The 22,241-nt window shown below is 49.4% G+C and overlaps 11 protein-coding genes across 11 annotated transcripts; 3 read left to right on the forward strand and 8 right to left on the reverse strand.

Annotated features, from left to right (window-relative positions):
* Positions 1–33: 33 nt before the first annotated feature.
* Positions 34–2,037, forward strand: BBBOND_0110120 (hypothetical protein, conserved; the record flags this gene model as incomplete). The annotated part of the gene is made up of 1 exon (XM_012911446.1): positions 34–2,037. The coding sequence occupies one exon, from the start codon at positions 34–36 to the stop codon at positions 2,035–2,037; it is 2,004 nt and encodes a 667-aa protein (XP_012766900.1).
* A 317-nt stretch (positions 2,038–2,354) lies between these two features.
* Positions 2,355–3,074, reverse strand: BBBOND_0110130 (membrane protein, putative; the record flags this gene model as incomplete). Its single annotated transcript, XM_012911447.1, has 4 exons — positions 2,355–2,503; positions 2,540–2,639; positions 2,770–2,859; positions 2,964–3,074. 4 exons carry the CDS (start codon positions 3,072–3,074, stop codon positions 2,355–2,357), a joined length of 450 nt encoding a protein of 149 aa, XP_012766901.1.
* A 674-nt stretch (positions 3,075–3,748) lies between these two features.
* Positions 3,749–6,733, forward strand: BBBOND_0110140 (DNA gyrase subunit B, putative; the record flags this gene model as incomplete). Its single annotated transcript, XM_012911448.1, has 1 exon — positions 3,749–6,733. One exon carries the CDS (start codon positions 3,749–3,751, stop codon positions 6,731–6,733), a length of 2,985 nt encoding a protein of 994 aa, XP_012766902.1.
* Positions 6,734–8,281: 1,548 nt separating this feature from the next.
* BBBOND_0110150 (hypothetical protein) lies at positions 8,282–8,809 on the reverse strand (the record flags this gene model as incomplete). Its single annotated transcript, XM_012911449.1, has 2 exons — positions 8,282–8,628; positions 8,707–8,809. 2 exons carry the CDS (start codon positions 8,807–8,809, stop codon positions 8,282–8,284), a joined length of 450 nt encoding a protein of 149 aa, XP_012766903.1.
* Positions 8,810–9,533: 724 nt separating this feature from the next.
* On the reverse strand, positions 9,534–9,749 carry BBBOND_0110160 (hypothetical protein; the record flags this gene model as incomplete). Its single annotated transcript, XM_012911450.1, has 1 exon — positions 9,534–9,749. One exon carries the CDS (start codon positions 9,747–9,749, stop codon positions 9,534–9,536), a length of 216 nt encoding a protein of 71 aa, XP_012766904.1.
* Positions 9,750–11,280: 1,531 nt separating this feature from the next.
* Positions 11,281–12,259, forward strand: BBBOND_0110170 (hypothetical protein; the record flags this gene model as incomplete). Its single annotated transcript, XM_012911451.1, has 6 exons — positions 11,281–11,309; positions 11,445–11,469; positions 11,591–11,634; positions 11,667–11,735; positions 11,810–11,951; positions 11,999–12,259. 6 exons carry the CDS (start codon positions 11,281–11,283, stop codon positions 12,257–12,259), a joined length of 570 nt encoding a protein of 189 aa, XP_012766905.1.
* A 1,524-nt stretch (positions 12,260–13,783) lies between these two features.
* BBBOND_0110180 (hypothetical protein) lies at positions 13,784–14,668 on the reverse strand (the record flags this gene model as incomplete). The annotated part of the gene is given in 3 exon segments (XM_012911452.1): positions 13,784–14,309; positions 14,330–14,555; positions 14,569–14,668. The coding sequence occupies 3 exon segments, from the start codon at positions 14,666–14,668 to the stop codon at positions 13,784–13,786; spliced, it is 852 nt and encodes a 283-aa protein (XP_012766906.1).
* A 1,842-nt stretch (positions 14,669–16,510) lies between these two features.
* Positions 16,511–16,792, reverse strand: BBBOND_0110190 (hypothetical protein; the record flags this gene model as incomplete). The annotated part of the gene is made up of 1 exon (XM_012911453.1): positions 16,511–16,792. The coding sequence occupies one exon, from the start codon at positions 16,790–16,792 to the stop codon at positions 16,511–16,513; it is 282 nt and encodes a 93-aa protein (XP_012766907.1).
* Positions 16,793–17,013: 221 nt separating this feature from the next.
* Positions 17,014–18,708, reverse strand: BBBOND_0110200 (hypothetical protein; the record flags this gene model as incomplete). Its single annotated transcript, XM_012911454.1, has 1 exon — positions 17,014–18,708. One exon carries the CDS (start codon positions 18,706–18,708, stop codon positions 17,014–17,016), a length of 1,695 nt encoding a protein of 564 aa, XP_012766908.1.
* Positions 18,709–18,828: 120 nt separating this feature from the next.
* On the reverse strand, positions 18,829–20,908 carry BBBOND_0110210 (hypothetical protein; the record flags this gene model as incomplete). The annotated part of the gene is given in 2 exon segments (XM_012911455.1): positions 18,829–18,983; positions 18,994–20,908. 2 exon segments carry the CDS (start codon positions 20,906–20,908, stop codon positions 18,829–18,831), a joined length of 2,070 nt encoding a protein of 689 aa, XP_012766909.1.
* A 520-nt stretch (positions 20,909–21,428) lies between these two features.
* Positions 21,429–22,182, reverse strand: BBBOND_0110220 (hypothetical protein; the record flags this gene model as incomplete). The annotated part of the gene is made up of 5 exons (XM_012911456.1): positions 21,429–21,467; positions 21,536–21,674; positions 21,949–21,993; positions 22,031–22,071; positions 22,150–22,182. 5 exons carry the CDS (start codon positions 22,180–22,182, stop codon positions 21,429–21,431), a joined length of 297 nt encoding a protein of 98 aa, XP_012766910.1.
* Positions 22,183–22,241: the final 59 nt, after the last annotated feature.

Here is a 22,241-nt window from a genome sequence, read left to right on the forward strand (position 1 = left end):
CTTCCACGTCAGACAAACAACGTATTGCCCACAATGAGAGACAACGCTACGCCACACGGTGGCGAAATTCACACGGCTAATTACGGACGCGAGCACTTCGTGCCGGATCCTATGATAATGACCCGCTCCTCCGAGGAGCAACCGGGTGCCATGTTGATGCCGCCCTTTGCCATGATGCCGGAAGACGTAAAGGGGTCCCCGCAGATGCCGTACGACCTGGAGATGCAACAGGCGTACAAGCACTACTGTATGGCGATGGCGGCCTCTGCTGCCGCGCAGAGGTACAATCTTGGCGCCACGCTCGGCTACGAGTCGCTGCCCCTTAGTGCCTGGTCACGGGAGCAGTTCGGGGAGCACATGATGCTAATGAAGCAACAGGAAGCTGCGGCCATGCAGCAAGCGCGACCCTGGGCGCCAATGTCCGCGAAACGCACTTTTAACGACATGAACATGAGGGAAGGATACGGCACGACCGGCGCACGCATGGCGTCCATGTCGCACGCGCAGGAAAGATCGGATGCTCAAAAGCGACGCGCGATGGCGGAAATCCACATGCAACAAAGACAGAAGCATTTTAACACGTTTATGCCCTGCGATCCTCACCAAGTTGCAACGTTCGTTGGGCAAGTCGTCCCTGCATCAGGCCATCGTGCCAACGTTAATTCCGCCGCCTACGGAGAGGATGGTGAACGCAGCGCCAAGGCCATGCAGGGGGGAGTTGCACTCAACGAGACCGTTATTGTGGCCCCCCAGGCTCCCATGTGCCGTATGGAAACCAGGCTCATATCGACTGACGAAGGCAGCCAGCTGTCGACAGTCCCCAGCGACGCAGAATCCGAGTTCGAGTTCAACCAATCGTCGGCAGTCCAGACGCGAAAGAAGGCTGTGCACAGGGCATCCTATGCTCTGACGCGTTGTGACTCGACGCTGACCGGCACCGCTGCTGACAACGAATACGACTGGAAGCGTTACAAGCCCAATGAGAGCAGCCAGGAGGAAGACAAGCTCGGATTCTCGCAGACCCTCTCTGGCAACCTGAAGCAGGACTACATCAACTTCACGAAGCACGGCGTCCTGTCTAACGAGCTGCGTCAGGAATACATCCGTCGCAGCAAGCTCTATCCCAAGGTCCGCGGGGTCTGGTTCAATTCCACGGTGCGCCGAATGGGATGGGTGGGCCAGGCCTACAAGAAGTGCAAACGCATCGAAAAGATCTTCTCAATCAGCAAGCACGGCTTCGACGGTGCCCGCGAACTCGCGATCGCCTTCCGCAATTCGCAAAAGCCGACTGGCGGAGCCTCAGCCGTCACTGAGGATACGATGCTCCCCATTGACACCACCTACTCCGCAGTAACGAATGACGACTTCGCGGTTGCCGAAACCGTTGACCCCGTCAAGACCAGAGACGCGGCCGAGTTGTACGAAACCGACGAAGAGGTTACACAACGCACTGAGGAGTTTGCCGAGCAGACGACCGAGTACGCCGATGCCATTGCTCAGCAGCAGGGGTTTGATCGCCCAGGCAAACCACTTAGCCGCGAAGATTTGGAGAGCAACGGTAACCACACGGACGAGGAACAAGAAGAGAGAGCTAACGAAGAGGCGAATGCCACTGGCATTCAAGAAAGCATGTTTGACCAGTACAAGTCAAAACTGACTGAGGAGCAGCGTGAGCACCGCGACCACCTTTGCAAGGGCGCTCTCAGGCTGATGCTCTACGAGCTCGCGGCGCTTGTCGAACTCGACGTGCCCATCCCACGCCTCGGCCGTGAAGCCTGCTGCCGTGGCCTGAAGTACCACATCAATGCCCTCGAGGCCTGCAAGAGCGCATCGGATATGTTACCCTACACCGCCATTTTCGGCAGCTACATTTGCCGCGGCATCACCCCTGTCGACATTCCGTTCGGGGAGCTGTACACCATGCTGCAAGCTTTGTCTTTCTGCAGGCCCCTCGGAGGAACCTTCGACTCCGCCATCTCAACGCCCTTCGTCGGCGAGACGGACGATGCCAACCTATCGGACCTGATAGTGGTCTGAATTTGCTTTACTCATACTTAGACTCAATCGCAAACAACAGTGCTTAAATGTTGCGAGTATTTTATTTATGCATTTTGAAGCAGCGGTGCAGTATGTATTGTGCTCCTTTTTGACGATAGGCGGTAGAGTGCCAAGCTGCTAATGCTCTGCTTTGCTACACAGGATTAGTCGTCGCATTATATAATTCATTACATAATTGTTTCAACGCCATCGACGTGAAGCGTGCATTGGCATTCGCCACCGACGCTTCCTGCGATGGGTCAGTGCGATAAATCAATCGACCTCGGCAACGTGCACAACGACACTCCTCAAGGTCACTACATAACTTGCTCGGCAAGCAGTTCGTAGTAGTAAGGCTCGTTAATGTTGATAAAATCGGCCGCCGGAATGGGACTGTAGTAGCCGTCGTGGATCGAGTGCAGCCTGTCGTGAAGGTCGGGTGGCTGCTTCGTGAAACCCTTGACGTCTATACAACGATTAATGGCTTTAAGATCAAACTAACTGCGAGGGTGAGTGGTGTTGTAGAGCGCTCTCTGGAACAGGCTCGCCCTGGCGTCTATGAGCATCCCGTCCTGACGCCGCATGAAGTCGCTGGTCCGAATCTGCTCAATGTTGCATTAGACAAGGTTCTCTCATACCGTGTCCTCATGGATATGGCTCCTGATGCGTGCGATTCGGCGGCGCAATGCGATGAGTTCTGGGAAAATTGGGAGAAGGGGGCAGCTGGCCTACTCTGCTGATCGTCGAGTATCCGGTTCCAGTCGTGCCTATTGAAGTGGTAGTGCACATTGAAGTAAGGATAGGTCCTGCATATTTCATCCGCTTAGGCGCTGTCATCAACGTACAGTTCGTCCGTGTTGCTGCTGCTGCTGCCGCCGTGTCTGCATATGTTCATGAATATGGTCAGTTGCGTCATGCGCTTACACATCGGGGTGGTTGTCGTCGCCTCGGTCTTGCTCCTTATGAGCCGTAACAGCATGGGCCGAGGGCAACCAGGTGCTGCATAGCAGCAATGCTGCTATCACCGGCGCCCACATCAAGCTGCTGGAACCCAGTTAGCAGAGGCTAGCGTCTAGCAGCATCCTTGCACGATTATGGGTATCGCAGTCGACACGGCGCGGAATTCTAATAGGGAAGTGCCCGTTTATTTCACTTTATTTCTTTTGTGCCGCGTGTGTAGCTTGCCGGAAACGACATCGCGTCATGTTGTGGTGTGTAAGCCTCGTCGTGGCCAGGGCTACGCGTCCCCTAAACTCGCTCAAGAACGTGAGCAATAGCGATTGTTTTTGCATAAAAAGTGTTGTTATGGCGTCGCACGACGCGTAGATTTTGAGAAGGAGGCGAGGCAGCTCGCTATCTATGGAATCTTCGTCGATAAGCACGAAGTAGACACCTGGACTTTTACCATACAGGGTCGGAGTTAAATGGCGGCGCCACATTGGCGTTACATTTAAATGTATATGCTAATAACAGGCTTTTGAGGCTACTAAAGGGAGGCCGGCTTGCTATATCTTGACATCGGATGTGCGATCTTCTATCTGATAACGTTCGTTGATGCGGCTCTGCTAGACTATTTATGACTCCTAAAGTGTAACAGTAGTATAGTATCGGATGATATATCATTTCGCGATGCATTGGCTGTCCTCTTAGATACGTAACGCTTTTACGTGCAACCTGGGCTGACGCTAATGATGAGGTATTTGCGGCCGTGATGAGATTCCGCGTATGGAATCATGCGAATTGCTGTGCCTGGTGGAGCGCAGCTTGCGCCATTTGGGCTTGCGCGATTCTCCTGGCGGCTGCCCCGGCATTGGCCATTGCGGAAAGGTTTGCCGGCTGCAGTTCCTGGCGCTCTAAGGCACGACATGGCGCCTTGGAACCTTTTGTGGCGACATATACGTTTAGATTTCACTCCGAAGCGGGTGGATCGATTTTAAATGCAGAAAAACAATCATCGCATATGCAGTCTCGCAAGCCTTTTGTTGGACAAAGGACCACACCGTCGTCGGCAGCGGCATTTATTTGGGCAGTGTCAAATGACCTGCCCACAGTGGCGTCTGCAAAGCCTATATCTAAAGTTAGTAATCGCATTACACGCAACGACGGCAAACAAGGCATCTATCGGAAAGTGGAATTGTGCGCCGAAAAAGATGACATCTTGGATGAAGATGAAGATGAAAATATAGATATAACTCTTGACAACGACTGCGATGCCGTCGCTGACGATGTTAACGTTAACCTTTGTGCCGACGGCGAGATTAACGAGAGTGTGGCGACTGTTGCCGAGGGGGACAGTGTTGATGACCAGAACGCAAACAGCCCCGACGTGCCTGCACCGCGGGAAGTTCAATACAGCACCAGTGATATAGTGGTGCTTCAAGGACTAGATGCGGTGCGAAAACGTCCTGGAATGTACATTGGTAACACCGGTGAGAGTGGAGTGCATCAGCTGCTGTTCGAGATCCTGGACAACTCCGTCGATGAGTACTTGGCGGGTGCCTGTAACAGGATTACAGTTACTCTGCGTGCAGACGGGTCGGCGGAAGTCATGGACAATGGAAGAGGTATCCCGTGTGAGATATCGGAGAGTACAGGTCGTTCCGGTCTTGAGACGGTGTTGACTGTGCTGCATTCCGGCGGCAAGTTCAATGACGCAGCGACGCAAACACAGGATCACGAGGACGAGTTCTACGACACCTCTGTATCACGAAAGTTCCGGTCACAACACGTCCGCGGGTTACGCAAAAAGCTAAAGGATGCTAGTAACGCGCCTTACGAATACTCTTCAGGACTGCACGGAGTTGGGTTGTCCGTAGTGAACGCTCTGAGCAAATGGCTGCACGCAGAGGTTTACAAGGGCACACGTGTTTACACCATGGAGCTTTCGAAGGGCCAAGTGATGAGTCCGCTGTCGATGTCGCGGGGGCAGAAACGCACTGGGACGAAAATTTCATTCCTACCGGACTACGAGGACGTATTCCGTATCCACCACGAGCACATTTCCGATGGCGAGTGTAAGGGCTGTGTGGAAGCCTTTCATTTCGACACCGTTCGCACACGAGTGGAAGAACTGTCGTACGTCAATCCGATGCTGACCCTGCGGCTTGTGGACGAACGCAAAGTGAATGAGGATGGTACCTTCTGGGAGGAAACTTTCATGCACAAGGGCGGTACACGCGAGTTCCTGCAGGACATCATCAAGGACCGTACGCCTTTGTACAAGGCCGCCAACATAATCAACATTCGCGGGAAGTCAAACGGGGTCGAGGTGGAGACATCGTTGAGCTGGTCTGCTGAGCCAAGCGCAGCTCAGTTACGCGGTTTCGCCAATAACGTGAGCACAGTCGCAGGCACGCACATCGATGGATTCAAGGCTGCAATCACGAAAGCTGTGAATCACTGCTGCCGTCGCTCCGGCTATTTCAAGGCCAAAGCGCCGCCCCTAAGCGGCGAATTTATTCGCGAGGGGATGACTGCCATCGTTTCGGTGAAGCTGATGGGCGCCGAATTCGACGGGCAGACCAAGTCGAAGCTGGGCAACCAGGTGGCTCGCACGGCGGTTGAGAGGATCGTGTCGTACCAGATGATCGAGATTCTGGAGAAGCATCCTCAGCTACTGCTTGCCATATACAACAAGTCGCTGGCGTCCAAAAAAGCATTCGAGGCTGCCAAGCATGCTAAAGAGTTGGCTCAGCAGAAAAACGCAAACTTTCTAACAACGGGGCTCCCGACGAAGCTGTCCGATTGCACTTCTAACGACATGGACGCTACCGAGATATTCATCGTAGAGGGTGAGAGCGCTGCGGGTAACGCTAAACAGGCGAGAAACCGGCGCTTCCAGGCTGTGCTTCCCCTGAAGGGCAAGATCCTAAACATAGAGAAGATCAACAGCGACCTGAAGGTGATGGAGAACGAGGAAATCAAACTGCTGATTTCTTCGTTGGGTATAGCCGTGAACCCACGAACGTGGCGTCAGGATACGTTGACCCACGTCGAAACTATGGTTCCTACAGGCACCCAGGAGATCGTTCTCGGGGAAACCGAGGATGGTGGTAAGATCCTATCACCACTGCCTCCACTTCCGCTGCGATACGGCAAAATTATCCTGCTGACTGATGCTGACGTGGACGGAGCCCATCTGCGAATCCTTTTGCTAGGGTTGTTGTTCCGCATATGCCCTCAGCTCTACGAACACGGTCGTGTGTACGTCGCGTGCCCTCCGCTGTATCGCATTACTAACATGCGCCGCAGCAGTAGTAGCAAGGGCGATGGACAGAGTCGTTCAGCCTACACATACGCGTGGAGCGAGGACGAGCTACCCGAGGCATTACAACGTGAAATGTCTTCGCGTCAAGCGGGCAGGGTTGGCGATCAAAGTGGCAAGATGCTCGATATTTTCTCTGAAAAATCGGAGGAATCGACCGACGATAGGGCAGGAGATAGGCCAACGCACAAGTTGAGCGATTCTCGTGGCCTCTCCGTACAGCGTTTCAAGGGTCTGGGAGAGATGATGGCGCAACAACTTTGGGATACAACCATGGATCCCGAGAAGCGCGTTCTGAGACGGATTTCCGTGCAGGACGGGCTGCGTGCCTCACAAATGTTGGAGCTGCTCATGGGTAGCGATGTCCAGCAGCGTAAGGAGTTCATATTCGCCAACTCTGACACGTTCCAGCTGCAGGATCTAGACCGTTAGCAACATTCCTTGTTAATATATATGTTCCGCGGTCTATCCCACATCATCATTATTATTATTATTATGTTGTCTCATCTGGTAGTGTGCTATGTGGCTACGCGCATATGGCCGGTTTTCGTGTTTGCATCTCTGCCGCCTCACGCTAATACTGGTTGCGGGTTCCACTTCGGTCCATTGCCGATCTTAACTGCTGCAATCCATGCGGGTATCCATCCAGGTTGGGCCAGATGGTCTTCTACTGAGTCGTAGTTTTCTCTCGGTTTCACGTCCCTCATCACTATTTTATGTGTTTCTTGGATCACTACCCTTTGCATATGGATGATGTTATGCGTTGCGCATTATACGTTGGATTACCGGATTCCGGGTAGTTCGTTAATGTTGGGTGCTCTCTTACTGAGTCGGCCCAGGACATACAACATTTTTGCATCGCTCTACTGCTCAACGTACAATAGCCCCGCTGACCCATTGTGATACAGCTCTACTCAAATGCATTAGTTGGGTATTAACAACTGATCCGCAGTGCAAGAGGTGAAAAACGTATTTGGCTGAGGGCACCCAACATCCGTGCACTATGGGGTTACACTGGAGTAGCAAGATTATCACTGACCTTTAATGTTTATAACCTGTGCTGCATTACAGTGTGAGCACTAGGGACTGTATGCGCAACCGATTTCCTAAGATAAACCACCAATATATACATCGGATGTCGCATGGCTACTGTGGGACTATCTGCACTGCATGATACTATGGGACCTTAGTGAAGTGAGGGCTTGGTTCCAGCGAAGGCATCGTATAGTTGGTCCAATACTGTCATGAGGCTTTGTTTGTGGGTTTTAGCGCATATGTAGAGAACCAAGAAAACGAGGGCTACTAAGCCAATGATGCCAGCTAAGGTGGCGCCAAAAGCAATCCCTCCGGCGTTCTTACAACATGTACATGTGCAAAACCATTTCTTACATACATCACAGCTTTCGCCGGCGCACTTCGAGCCACTTTCGCATTTACAGGTCGTCATTTCTTTCTCACTCGACAATAAACCCTGCACGGCAATGAATTACGTTCCCTATACCTCGAACACTCTCAGCCAACTAAAGATACACAATGCCTATACCCTCACCCCTACCATGCCATCCACCTAGTGCTGGGGCAACCATGAATCTATACCTCCCAACGCTGCCATGACATGAATATCCAATCTCACAGCATGTGGCAAGGCGCATGCTGATAATCAAGTGGCACGTCCATCCCAGTAGCCCAGAGTCTCCCCTCCAGGCGTATAAGCAGAGACTTACCAATCGGCAACGTACTTTCACAAGTTGTCAATGTCTATTGCTAGCTCTGATGCGGGGTGCTACGTTAACTCAACCTCCACTTCCTTTTGGAACACTCAAGAATTGATGCTAACCTTAAATAATTCACGGTACGAGATTTCAACCTGAAAACGCCGTTATCCGCATAACTACACGTTGCATACCAGCTCTGCTTCAATTCATCCAGCTGCTTCCATCCCCTCCAGACAGGGGCGCCTTGTCATCGGTGAGAGGCATGTTACTTCTCCCCATCTTGCACCAGCTCCACCTTCTCTCGACCGGTGAACGTCATGGCATTGGTAGTTGCATCTAGTACCCCCTTTAAGAGGCTGAGTCTGCTTCGTGACCGGGTACCGGTAACTCCGGCTTGCGGATCACTAGTACGCCTGTCCCCAAGTCCATAGCTTGTCCTCGCCCCTCCTCGTCGCGGCTGGATTTCTCCTATATGACGGCGTGTGTCCATTCGACGAACTTCGTTCCGTAGTATGTCGTAGTGATCCTCTCCCTCCGGGCTAATGCGGGGATCGTTCCTTGGCCTTGGCTGTGTGGTGGCCCCGTTGTCCGGCCTCCCGCTTTCTTTCCACACTTAGGGCCATATCCACTCCTTCGGGGGGGGTCTGCAGTAACTCGTGCTTTCGACGCCTATATTAAAATTGCGTTTACCTTGTTGTTCTCTATTGCTTTTTATGTTGGCTCTGATCGAGTTGACGTATTCGTCCACCTGGGGCCACCGTAGCACGTTCAATTGGGCCGAGTCCAGAGGCATATGGCAGATAGGAACATGACATTGCTTGTGTCTAGTATGCTCTGATTATGTCTTATGAATCGCCAAATATGGTACCTAATAAGTCGTGGATAATACCACTCCGTACTGACACCGGGTCAACTGTTGCGGCAATGGGGAAAGTGGCGTAACAGCGACATAATGCGGCGCCATTCCCAGTCATGTGCCCTATGATTAGGTGAAACATTGCGCCACTTAAACTGATGGTTGCCCCTGTTGTTAAACTAGTCAATGAGAATTGATGAGTGGCTTAGGCCGACCAATGTACCCAATATACATGACACGAAGCCATTGGGTGAGTTAATTAAACGTCGCATAAATACACCGGTAGCAGTATACGGTATCTGAACCATGAGTCATTTGTTATCTAATAATGATATTATTCGCAAACCGAGGCAACTATTTTTGGTGCAATTCACCCCCCCCCCAGCCGAAACCCTTATGCACTTCAATCAGCAACTTGGACGCCAATCAAAGAAACAAGCCAGAATTGCATTTTAATCTTATGATATGCACACGGATATATTTAGGATGAATGTGCTCATTGATCACGGAGGACCTGACTAAGGCGGTGTGACAGGGTGGGTGGTGGGCGTTGTGCGTGGCGGCCCATCTTGCCGTCTCACGACTGATGTCCTGGGTTAAGGAGCGGCCTATCTACTGCGCTGAAAGACAGTATTATCGAACGATTAAATCTGTTAATAGGCTACGGCTTGGGTACTGATGGTCTAGGTGGTGGCTGACGCCAGGGCAAGCCGATGGGGTGGCTACTGGGTGACACGGTAACGGGGAGTTTGTCGTAAGCATGGTGGTTAGTAGTGATGTCGCTTGATACCCCGTGGTGTACAGAGGCAGTTCTTAACGCACAAACATCATGGTACTTGGAGGCTGTGACAGAGTGGCGTTGTCTGATGGACGGCATTGTAACTGCGCAACTGGTGCTGGTTGACCTGCATGCCACAGGTGGATACAATTCACATGCGCCAACTCGGTAATATTTTGGTGGCGTTATCTGCATCTTAGCGATGTAACAAGCGGTGCACTGGATGGCGGTGACCCGGTTGGTTGGCGCCCAGATGGGATACGGCAGTGTACTTGGCTGAAATACGTAGTTCATGGTTGCACGTTGAGGGGAGTACCACGGGGAAGATGACGGAAGAGACGTGTGAGTGTCACAAGGAAAGTGGTGGGAAGTGTGCTGAATCAAGTTGTAAGTGCTGCGCCGGTTGTTGCCCTAAATGTATGGATGGTAGTTGTTCAGAGTGCAAGGGCCGCAGAGCTGGAGACAACAAATGCGATCCTTCGACATGTCCGCGATGCAAAAGTAAGTGGTTCTGTGAATGTACGTGTTGTCCGAAGAAACATGTATGGATTTGTATGTCTCTGTTAATCTTCATCACTTTCTTTTTCTCGTGTTACCATTTCGGTCTGCTAAACACAACTTATCAAAAGTTGTCCAATATCCTCCCAACATCACGACGGAGCTCCTACAGTGGACTCTCATAGGTTCACATAGAACACGTAACTATTTCATACTCCACGTTAAATCACTCGCAATCCTAACACGCACGCTTTTAATATATTTCTAATTAACTTTATGTATTTGGATACTCGATCTCCGCCACATCAAATCGCATTTGCACTCACCTTCCTCACACCGCATCGCCGCTCAATCACTACTCGCCGCCGCACGTGTCAACCAACTGGATAGGGTGTTTTATCTGCTGCCGTGATCATACTCACAGTTTTCATTTGTATTATCGCTCACCTAACAAGTCACCTAAGAACCCACCACGTAATGTCTTGCATTATTCAACGGGTAACCTGAAAGGTGATTGGTTTTTTGAATAAGTGATTATGTAGCACCTAACCAAAGTGCTGATTAAGCTTCTAAGCAAAGGGCTGACCGGGCACCAAAACCTTAACTCGGTCAATGCGTTGTTACATTGGTAACTCAGTAAGTTGAGTTGTGAGACGTGTCTGCGTCATCTCACCGTGAAGCTAGGTGATTGGTCACCAAGCTAGGCAGCTGGTAAGTGCTGTGCTACATGAGTCATTATGTAGTTGCTGTGTTACTAGTTGCCACGACCGCATTGTGAGTCGCTGGGCAATGGATGGATCCCGGACTCTGATGTGATGGCCAATGGACGGCGTGGTTACGTGACACTGATGGCATCGGTATAGATGAGAAACGTGTTAATTGCGTACTACATCTCTTTTAGGCACTCATAATGACACAAATGTGATGTAACTGATAAGGTGCTGTGGCCGCGTTGTATGGTCTGTGATGATTGAGGTCGACTGCTTATTTGGCACAGGTTGACCTGCATGCCACGGGCAGGATGGTATCAACATGCTTTAGCTTGGTTGTACTTCAGTTGTGATAGCTGCATAGTTGTGATGTGAGTGGCTGTGATTTGGATGGCGTTCATCTGGCTGCTACCGTGAAGCCGATGGGAGACGGTGAGTTTCCATGGCTGAGGTAAGCGGTTCATGAGTGGTTGGTGAGTGCGTTGCTTAGGTGATTGATATGTTTGCAGGTTGAGGGCACAGGGAGGGGAAGTTGTACCTGTTGCAGTTGGTGAGTGCGTTGCTTAGGTGATTGATATGTTTGTAGATTGAGGGGACTGGGAGCGGCAGTGGTACGTGTTGCAGTTGTGAGTGCGTTGGTTGAGTGATTGATGTTTGCAGGTTGAGAGGAGTGGGAGCGGCAGTGGTAGTGTTGCAGTTGGTGAGTGCTGTTTGAGTGATTGATGTTTGCAGGTTGAGGGGACTGGGATAGGCAGTGGTAGTGTTGCAGTTGGTGAGTGCGTTGCCTAGGTGATTGATATGTTTGCAGGTTGAGGGGACTGGGAGGGAGAGGGGAAGATGACGAGAGGGAGGTATATAAGAGGAGGCGCTCCATGTGGTGAGTGTGATTATGGATGTGTAACCTTTAGTTTTTGTAATTGCTGTCGCTGGTGTTGCAAACCATGTAATAAGGACGGCTTTGACAGTTGCTACGGATGTGCGCTTCATTTCCAAAATCACCGAACAAGCAAGTTCTGCCATCCTCAGGGATGTGCTAAAAGAACAAAGCCGTGTACAGACAGCGGTTGTGGATGTGAATGTTGTGTTAAGGAACGTAAACATCAACCTGCCGACTCCTCCCATTCTCCCACCGATGCACAGTCTTCCCATACGTCCCTTGGTTCTGATTCTCTTCCCGGTCTTGCCGGCGCTCGGACCGGTGGTCTCGATTCCCACGGTGAAGATCTGTCTACCACTTCCACACTTTCCCCCCCTAACCCTCAAGCCATCGCCGCCGTCATCGTTGCCATCATCGTCGCCATCATCCTGCTCGACCTGTGCATCTTCCGCTTTCCGGTGGGCCGCAACATCCGCGATTTCCTCGTACGCAAGATACCCTTCTGCATCGCGTTCTACAGCTGAACTTAGCGATTTGGTGGCGCAAACATCGTAATCCAAATTCCACTGATCACCTAACTGGCAACTGACATCTAATGTGCTAGACAGTAATGATTGCGTTGATGATCAATCGCATGAGCAGCGAGGTGACCATAACTGCCGCCCCTTACATCATCGTCCCCGTCGCCCTCATCATCCTCGTCATCTGCCTCATGGTCTACTTCCGCATCCGGCCGTTCCACAGGGTGAGGTATCTACTGCGCAGCTAATCACCGTCCACATCGCAGTCATTTATAAAACCCTCACAATTTCAATTAACGTACTCAGCTCATGAGATTGCCCATCAACAGTACACGGTTGATCTAACAACGTATTATTAAATGTTTCATAATTGTGAATCTGCGGGTACGAATCAATGCGTTGACATATGATGTCGGTACTTAGCGTCTAATGCACGCTGGCGAATTGACGGTACCAAACAAGCTGACCATTCATGCGTTATCATCGTACGATAATGCAGGCTTGACATCCGCTCGTACTTTGTTTTTTAATACGGCGATACCGCTCTTGTGCCTCGCAACCTCACTCAACAGAGGACTGTCAATGTCAGTCAACATCTCGCCTTCCTTTTACAGATCAACTACCTGAGCAATAGCTTTGTCATATTTTTAACAGTGCCGGCGTCAAAAACCTACTTTTTATCTAATCTATAGAGGCGTCGCACGGCACCTCACAGTCCACCGATTGCGTGTTTCACTCCCTGCAGCGAGTGGCTCTCGGGACAGGCCAGGGCAATTATTTGAGTAGCTTGCATACCTGAGTGACACGTCTCTGCTATGAGAACTGCGCATAATGAGGCCAATGATAGACGCTCAAATAGCCGTTTGTGAGATTCGAATATATGGCTACAAGGGAGGGATGGATAACTGTGAGTCATTCTGTGACCTAACATCAACTAAATACTGTATTAGTGGGAGTGTAACAATGTATGATTAGGCGCACTGATCTGATGCTTTCTCGTGTGTGTTCAATCTAATTGTCATAAATGCTTACAGGAACAAGTTAATGAGGGGTGTGGACGGGTTAGACTCAGAGGGTATCAAGGGTACGGGAAATTTTTAAAATAACTTAGAAATACATCGCATATGACTTATACCAAAATGTAAATTGATGAACGCTAATACTTAGATATGGGACTCCACAGGTACACAGAAGTGCCGTGTTGGCGGGGTGCTGGTGAGAATGTTAAGGGAAACCACAGGGCCAGCCTATCACCAAGATAGATGCTTGGTGTGCATTGGCACACATTGCAGATATCAAAACATGTAAACCGCCATGAAAGTGGTGCCAAAAAAGACGTGACCGCGACACCACTTAGTACACCAACGTAAGCCATTTGCGAATATGGATTATCATTGCCACCCATGCAAGCAAGACTACTTATGAGAAGGCGAGAATGAGATAGCACTACCGTGTGTTGATGCTATTCATGACATAACTACTGCGTTGTGAAAATAACAGCTATTGCGATATTTAACTCTACGTCTCCTACGACAGGCCAGCGTATGCCCTCGGGCGGAAGGCGGGGTAGCGGTCAATGTTAGTCTCATCGGGAACGCTGTCACTGACAAGATCGCTCAGTGATCTGCTGGGATGCCTGGGCGAGGTGGGAAATGCGGCGCGTATTTTTGTCATCGTGCTCTGGAACTTCTCGGGAAGCATGAATCGGAAAATAAGGAATAATAACACAATGATAATTACGGGGATCGCTATGTAGCAGCAGCGTCTGAATTTATCTTGGCCACATAGTGTGCCGCAGTAGGTGCATTCGATGATGCAATTACCATCCTTGTCTATCTTTCCACGGGCCCACTTATTGCATATACCGTCGTTACAGTCAACGTGAGTTTCATCGCACTTAATTTTGCTTTTTGCATTTCGATCAAAAACAGCGCCCTCTTTGTCGTATTTTACGTGGCCTTTGCATTCAGTAGTGTCTGGATGCTTGTCTTTGCATCTGCCGATTACGTAGCCGTCACACTTTTCTCCAGAACAATTCCTCGGGTCACACCAGCTACAGCAACTACAAATCACGCCATTACATCGCGTTCCGCAGCTGCAAGTATGACATATACATGGTTTCCCACTTTTGCATTTTTCTCGACAGCGTCGGCAATTATCGCTCTTTTCTCCTTTACAGTTGTTATCGCCTTTGCCATAACAATTAGTAGGACAACCACAGACAGGAGTACAACATTTACATTTCTCATTCGCCTTGCATTTTGCTTTACAGCCCTCACATCCGGTCTCGCAACGCGCCCTGCATTGCGTACATTTGTAATCATAGCAGGGCCTATCGCCGCCTTTGGTACATCTGTTTCCGTCACATCCACAAGGATTCGTCCCCTTCGTCTCCGCCATCCTCCCCTCCATCATTAACACGCCACCCCGGGCAACAGACTATACATTTTAAGGCTCTGCCATATTTGAAAATCCAAAGTGCACGGAGCATGAGTCCTCACATGCGTGGAGCTGTGCATCCATCTGCACATGCAAACTTGAACGCAATCCCAGAGCAGTGATACCAAGAGCATACATAGTCATTACTTGCATTGACGAGGCAAGTTGCCTACATTATGACATAGTCATCGTAGTCAAATATTGTTTTTATAGTTATGTGGGCCGCATCTCATCCGGATCACGTCACAGTACTTCATCACCGTCTACTCCACGGCACTACCATGGCAGCATGTGGCAACGCATCTAATCGCATCTACTGTTGAGTTCATTACTATCGCCCTGACATATCCAAATAAGATGCCAGTTATTATTTACGTACATATTTTAAAAGCCAGATGTTCCTCGTGCTCCAATCGTCTGAAATGGTGGGCAACGTTCGTAGGTGCCAATGCAACACCTGCGGTGAACGATGGCACGTCAGACCTGCGCTGCTGTCAGAGTGATCACACGAAACAGATGACCGCAGTTGTCCACAATGGCTAATTCGTACTTACCGATTACTAAACCTGTATTCACTTTATTCTTAGTAACCCGCCGTCTCTCGCCAGTGCATCACCAGTTAACGCACACGGCTAAATATAACTGTGGCAGCAACGTTCTGCATTAACGCTGTTAGCATCATCTACCTCATTAAGCTCGTGTGACGCACGGAACGGAGGGCGTTGGAAGTTACGATTTTAAGTTTCTACATAACATATCAGGGCACTGAATATACAGTAGAGGAATAATGCCTATGTAATGGCCGGAGCAGAGTTGGGTTGGGTCTATGCCCTCCCACTCTGCCAAGAATAGTCGGAGTGGCATTACAACTAACAACTTCAGTGCTTCTGCGTAATAACTACCCAACGTAATCACGTTCCGTCTGCCAGATATATTTTATTGCGGTACCGAGGGTCGACATCCACCAACGGCTACCATCTCCAGGGTTGGTTCGTCATTGCTTGGCGGGATGGCATTGTGTGATCATGGTATAGTAGAGACATGTACATGATGCAAGCAAACATATAAATGCGCTGCCACATGTAGAGGTCTAAGAGCCTCCTTTTCTATAGCCTCCATTGCGCTCCTAGTCATCATTTTCATTATGATTGACGGATTGTGGATTATGCGTCTTAAAGACACACAGAGGATGGTGCTTGAAATAAGAAGTTTGAGAACGGATGCGAAATCTGCGCCTCACGCACCGCCTATCTTTCTGCTCTCGTATAGCCTCACCAACCTAGCAAATATTTAGGTTATGGAGATTCACTGAGATGGCATCGTGTTGATCAATTCGTTAGGGTTGGTGACTTAATCTCAAGTCACCAAGGTGAAACTGATCCGATGGCAATCCGTGCCGTCACCTGATGAGTGATGCACCATGTGATGTGGTGGGCCATCTGTTAGGTTAGCAAGTGGCATGTGAGTGAGAGGTGCTGTATACTGACGTGATTGGTGGCAGAGTTGTACTGATCGGAAACAACAAAGAAGCGACTTAGGTCAGCTGGTCACATCAGAATGACCAGGGCTAAACTAAGCAGGTGTTCGGTAGGCTTGGCGCCTTGCGTGGACACTGCATCGTTAGTTGCAGTGTCGTTACATCACAATCGAAATGTATTATTGATGCATGCGGAGGGTTTGTTCGTAGAATGTCAGCGTTGTGAGGTCTAGATTTACGGTTGCCCCAGCACGGGGTGGATGGCATGGTAGGGGTGGGAGTATGGGCATTCTATACCGTCGGTTGGTTCAAGGTCTTAGTGAGCTGAGGTGCGTCTTTTATTGCTGTGCAGAGTTGTTTGTCGACTGATCTGAGGAAAAATGGGTGGTTGCTTCTGTGGTAACAAGGAACACAGCGCTATGTGCATCGGCATTAGCATTGCCATCGGCATCGTTGTTTTCCCAGCCCTCCTTGTTTTGGTCCTTTACATCATGGGTAAAATTTACAACGTAAGTCTCGGCGAGATATTCGGACAAATACGTGATGGATTCCGTGATTCCAAGCCGAAACTCCAATGATTTCCTAGCTTCACTCAGCTCACATAGCCTTCTTGTAGCCATGTCACATCCGATTTCAATTTGATTATTTGATCCAAAAACTAACACGGTTGTTGTACATCAATTCACCTGCGTTGCGTTAGACAATCATTGGCCGTACGCGGATGTTATCCCCGCTTCATACTTTTGTAAAGCACCATGACACTGTACGCTATGTGCAAATACATCTAACCACCCATGCACCACAATGTATTAATGCAACATGTTACAACTTATGAGGATAATTACCATTTCGTGTCTACTAGCGCATCATGGTCCTCACCGCCGCAGCTGGGAGAGAGGATAGACGAAAGGACGGTGCCAGCTTTTGAATCCTTATGCAAATCCTCTTTTTTGAATCCCATCCTGACTCGGCTCTTGTGGCACAGGTTGCAGGGGTCGAAGAGGTGAGTCTTGAAGGTGGAGTCCCAGCCGTCAGTCAGGAACGCCTGGAGGGGGGATGATGTCTTGGAATCACTGCCGTATTCACAACTCTTCCACCCACCACTTTGTTTATCCCGACCACACTGCGCCTTCAGAAATTCCAACTGGTAGTGGCAGGCGTAGACGTAGTCACGCAGCTGGCAGATGAGGGCGCAGCAATCAGGCTCGTCGGATTGGTCAGATGGCTTAGGCTGCACAGGTTTTGATGACACATGTGCTCTCCAATTAGGTGCAATGGAATTGAGCACTGACGAAGCAAACGTGGCGGTAAGCTGGAGTATGTCGAAGACATCATTGGGTCTGATGTTGGTGTGGTTGATGTGGAGCGCACGCTGTAAAGGGTCACTGTGCGGACCACCAAATGCCTTGTTAATACATTGTTTCAGAGTGTCATGATGCTTTTCATGCTTAAGCCCTGCCAGCCACTGAAGCATATCCCGGACAGTGCTCGGGGCCTCGGCGGGGAACCGCTCCGTCTCGGGGATATCGGTAGAGCCAGGTGTGGGTGTTGAAGTGGCCCAGGAAGAGATACACATTTTTAGTTCCGGACGGTGGATTATTTCTGGATCGAAGTCTTGGGGTGGCGGCATAGACTGCTCGACGTCTGGAGGCGCGATGTTGAATGAGACTGCAGGGAATGGTGGATCTACAGGGTCAGGCAGTGTGTCAGTTTTAATATGCGTTGAGTCATCATCAAAAGTTAAGTCAAAGTTGAGATCGTTATCTGGCAATTTTAGTTTGGGGACGTGGATGTCAATCTCAAATTGCTCTGGAATTTTGGGTGGTATGTACGCGTCAGCAATTTCCATACCTCCTGGCGGTGGGGGTTCTAGATATTCCGTAGGGATGGGTGACGAATGCAGGTTTGAGTCGGAAATGACTGTTCCCTTAAAATCAGGCATTGGTGGCCTGGGAGGCGTAACATGCTGGCTTGTGGGAACGTTGGCGCCGCCTTTTGAATCACTCGTCAGAGAACTACCGTCTACATGATTCACGATAGCAGGAGCGTGCCCATCCAACTCTCCAATGGGTCTTACAAATGTGTTTCTAGGCATCTGTATCGGAATATTGATATCTCGTGCGGCGGCATCTAGCACCTTTTTAAGTGCCAGATCTTTTTTCCTCTCTCTTTCCTCTTCTTCCTTATACACTCTACGCCTATTTATAGCTTCGTGATTCATCAAAATAAAATCAGTGGGATCGGGAGCTGGCTTACCGTCAAACGAATTAGCGTAATCATAATACGCCTGTTCGTGCAATCGCATCTTACGTTCCTCTTCTTTTTGTTCTTCACGCCTCTCTGCTTCTTCCTGTATACGTCTTTCATCCGTTTTTCTTGTCGCTTCTTCAAATCGTTTTTCCAGCGCCTTAGCATCTGCTTGTCTCTGTAAATTTTGCTTCCTGAGCCGTTCAATGGCATACTTATATTTAGAGTCCAACGCTAATCTCTCGTCCACTTTTTTTAGCTGCATCGGCTTTTTTAATTTCATCAGCATCTCGTATCCATTGATCTTGCATATGACTTATAAATTTTTCATCCCGAGCTTTTTGTTCCCACATTTTCGTTTGATGTACGGAATCAATTATATTACGTATTTTTTCTTGTCGTTTCTCGGCTAACGGATCATCCACTGGTGCACCATCTGCAAATACATAACTTGGAAGATTCCTATTCCGCTGTACGTCTCGCCCACCACCTGGTTCATAGTAATCACGCCCATGACCAGCACTGCCACCGGTAAGTCGAGGGTAAAGTCCGGGATCAGGACGGCTGCGGTCACCTGGAAGGGTGGAGAGAGTAGGTGTTGGGGGAGTAGTTCTATTTTTCGAGGCTGTAGGTGAATAGTTACGAGGACCTATCTTATTTATATTTTGAAGTGTTTGCGTGGAGAAAGGCTTGCGGTAAGGCATATTAGGTTGTCTAAAGCATTGATCTCCTCCTTTGAAAAAATTTTGTATTTTTACGCCATCAGAACATGTCACAGAACCATCAGATCGCTGGCTCTGGCCACCTTGTGGACGATTGTCCCCACTCCCTCCCGACGCTCCACCGCCGCTTGAAGCATCAACAGTTGGCGCTGTAGTGTAACCGCCTGCAGCTGTCGGACCATTTTGATCGCTTCCTTGAGCAGCGCGAGAAGCAGACCCCTTCCCACCCGGTTCCTGCCCACTACTGGGATCAGGGCCGCGAGGTAACGCAGAGTTTGAATCTGAAAGACTTGAAGGCTGAGTGACTGCAGCTTTTGGAGTTGCGGCGGGTGTACCTTGTTCCGCTTTCTTGCCCTGGTTCTGCGCACTGCCATTTTCAGCAGTCTGAGCTTTAGTCGCAGTTGGCTTCGGCGCCTCGGATTTGGTGATCACAGGCTTGGAGGCCTCGGTTTTGGTGACAGGCAGATTCTCTTCATCTATCAACATTACATCATCATCATGCTCATCTTCGGACTCCTCATCATCTTTCTCGTGTTGTTTTAGTGAGCATTGCTGACCCTTCAAAATTTCTACAAGCTCATCCAAACCTTCTTTCTTGTCTTTAAGCACACCGATTGCGCTGTCCCAGTGCCTTTTCAAATCGTCATAATGAGTGGTCCCCGCTTCAAATTTGGTTCCATCGAATGTAAATCCGTAGGGAAATAGGCTTTTGGTAAAATATTTACTAAGTTCGGTGTAATATTGCTGCAGCACGCTACGTTTATTATTAAGATTTTGCTTTCTGGATTTGCTGGTAAAAGGCTCAATCTCTTCTAACTTCTGTTTAACTATGCCCAGATTCTTTTTAAACCAGCTCGCCATCTTCTTAGCAATATTATGTTTTTTTAGGTCGTTAAGATCGCGCCCGAACCCTGTGAAGGAAAAGCGTTTACCGGTGAAAATATTGCCAAGAGGACCTTTGAGTTTTTTGCAGTGCTCCGTTAATTTTTGCCAATCAATACACTTCTCTCTTGTATATAAGTGACTTTTGAAATCGTCTTGCTGCACGTTTTCAAATATCCAACAAAAATCTCGCACCAGACGAAGGGCGTTGGCTACATTCGGCGTGTCGTAGCCAGATGTGGGCAACACCGTAGTTGAATAAACGTCGAGGAAATAATTTTGTATATTCGTCGCTTTGTGTAATATACGTATAAGGTCACCTGTCATAACTTTTCCCTGTTTATATTCACCCTTATAATCTGGCTTTAATGCATCCGCCGCGAATCCTCCAGGCATTACACCGTACTCTTGAGACATGTCTTTGGCAATAAGATATTCATCAATTTTACTCGCGAGTTTCATATACATGTTTGGCGGTTGGCGAAGGATAGCGTACATTGCAACCGCCCCAACCGGCTCACTTGCCCAATTCCCTCCACCCAGTCCTTTGAATGCTTCATCAACATTGTACCGCAAAAAGTATGTTGCAGCGAGCATTTTCGGAATGCACTCCAGAAGAGCGTTGAGGGCTTCCTTATTGTTGTTGGGTATAGTTTTGCTCGTCTCTGCTTTATTGCATAACCTCTTATGAAAGGTTGATACAGGATTAAGAAATTGGGACAGCGCCTCTACAATTTGCGATGAATCGACCGTTTTATATCTATCCTTGAGAAGCCTCACCAGTCGATGGGCCACCAGGTATTTCGCACTTTTATGATCATGCAACCACTCCAGAAACTGGAGACAGTCCTTAAGAGTGTCCAACTTCACTCCGTGCCCCGCCATTTTGTCCACTTCCAGTCACCCACTATTCCACAATTAAAAATCTCCACAGCCTGTCGCCAGGACCATGTGAACTGGGAAACACCAGAGTGATCACGCCTTTAATCCACCCTTACAAAACGCCACTGTCAGCCTCCAGGAATATGTGAACTGGGAAACGCAAGAGTGACCACACCTCCAAAATGACACCGCTTAATACAGCAAGGTAGACAACTAAGTGCACTGGGTGAAATAGTGATGAATTCAGACGCCGAGTGACAACAATACGCATCATACTAAGACAATGACACACCTAAACCATATTGCAAACTCCATGACCCATCACAAGAATCCTATAGACCAACCACTCACCTGAGGAGGGAGGGCGACAAGGCAGGGCAGCCATGCTGGAGTGAGAGGGTGGAGTACAGTGGAAAGACGCTGTCAACCGGGAGAATATTGGGTGTAGGTAAATAAGTTTTGACAAATTTTATGTTGAGTTTTGAGTAAACAGCTCAGCACTTTGGTCAGGTGCTTGGTCACCTCACAGCTCATGCGATTCGTCATCAACGCAATCGCTACTCTGTCTAGAACATTAGATGTCAGTTGCCAGTTAGGTTATTGTGGTTAGCTGCGCAGTAGATACCGCACCCTGTGGAACGGCCGGATGCGGAAGTAGATCATGACGCAGATGACGACGATGATGAGGGCGACGGGGAGGATGATGATTGGGAGGACGGCGGGGGAGGAATTGGTGGTAGATGGTGGACCGGAGGTGTGAGGCTGAACGCTGCGGGCAGAGGAGGAACCGTGTGAACCAGAGCGAAGCTGTTGACGTGTGGATATAAGGCTACTAGAGTCGGGGAGGCGTTTCTTAATACAACACTCACATTGACATGTGAGGGTCTTACACTCTTTACATCGCGAATCATCGCAACGTTCTTCTCCACTCTTGCGCAAATTAGCAAAATAAAGACATTGAAAACAAGTTTGTACGCATCGTTCACAACACCAGGGACAGCAATTACACACGACACGCTCTGTACATTTTTTGTTACACCTACACGTTAATATGCTCATCTTCCCCTCCCAGTCCCAGTCCCCTCAGCCTGCGTACATATATCAATCACCTAGCAACGCACTCACCAACTGCAACAGGTACCACTGCCGCTACTAGTCCCCTCAGCCTGCAGACATATCAATCACCTAGCAGCGCACTCACCAACCACTCATGAACACGCAACCTTACCGCTGTAATCGCCAACCCGTTCCCGCAGGGTTAGGCTACCCATACCCATGCTGCCACCAGTGATACCACAGCCGCGTATAATGCAGTACAGAGATACCAGTACCAGGG

Source organism: Babesia bigemina (genome assembly GCF_000981445.1).
Source record: "Babesia bigemina genome assembly Bbig001, chromosome : I".
Classification (NCBI taxonomy): domain Eukaryota; phylum Apicomplexa; class Aconoidasida; order Piroplasmida; family Babesiidae; genus Babesia; species Babesia bigemina.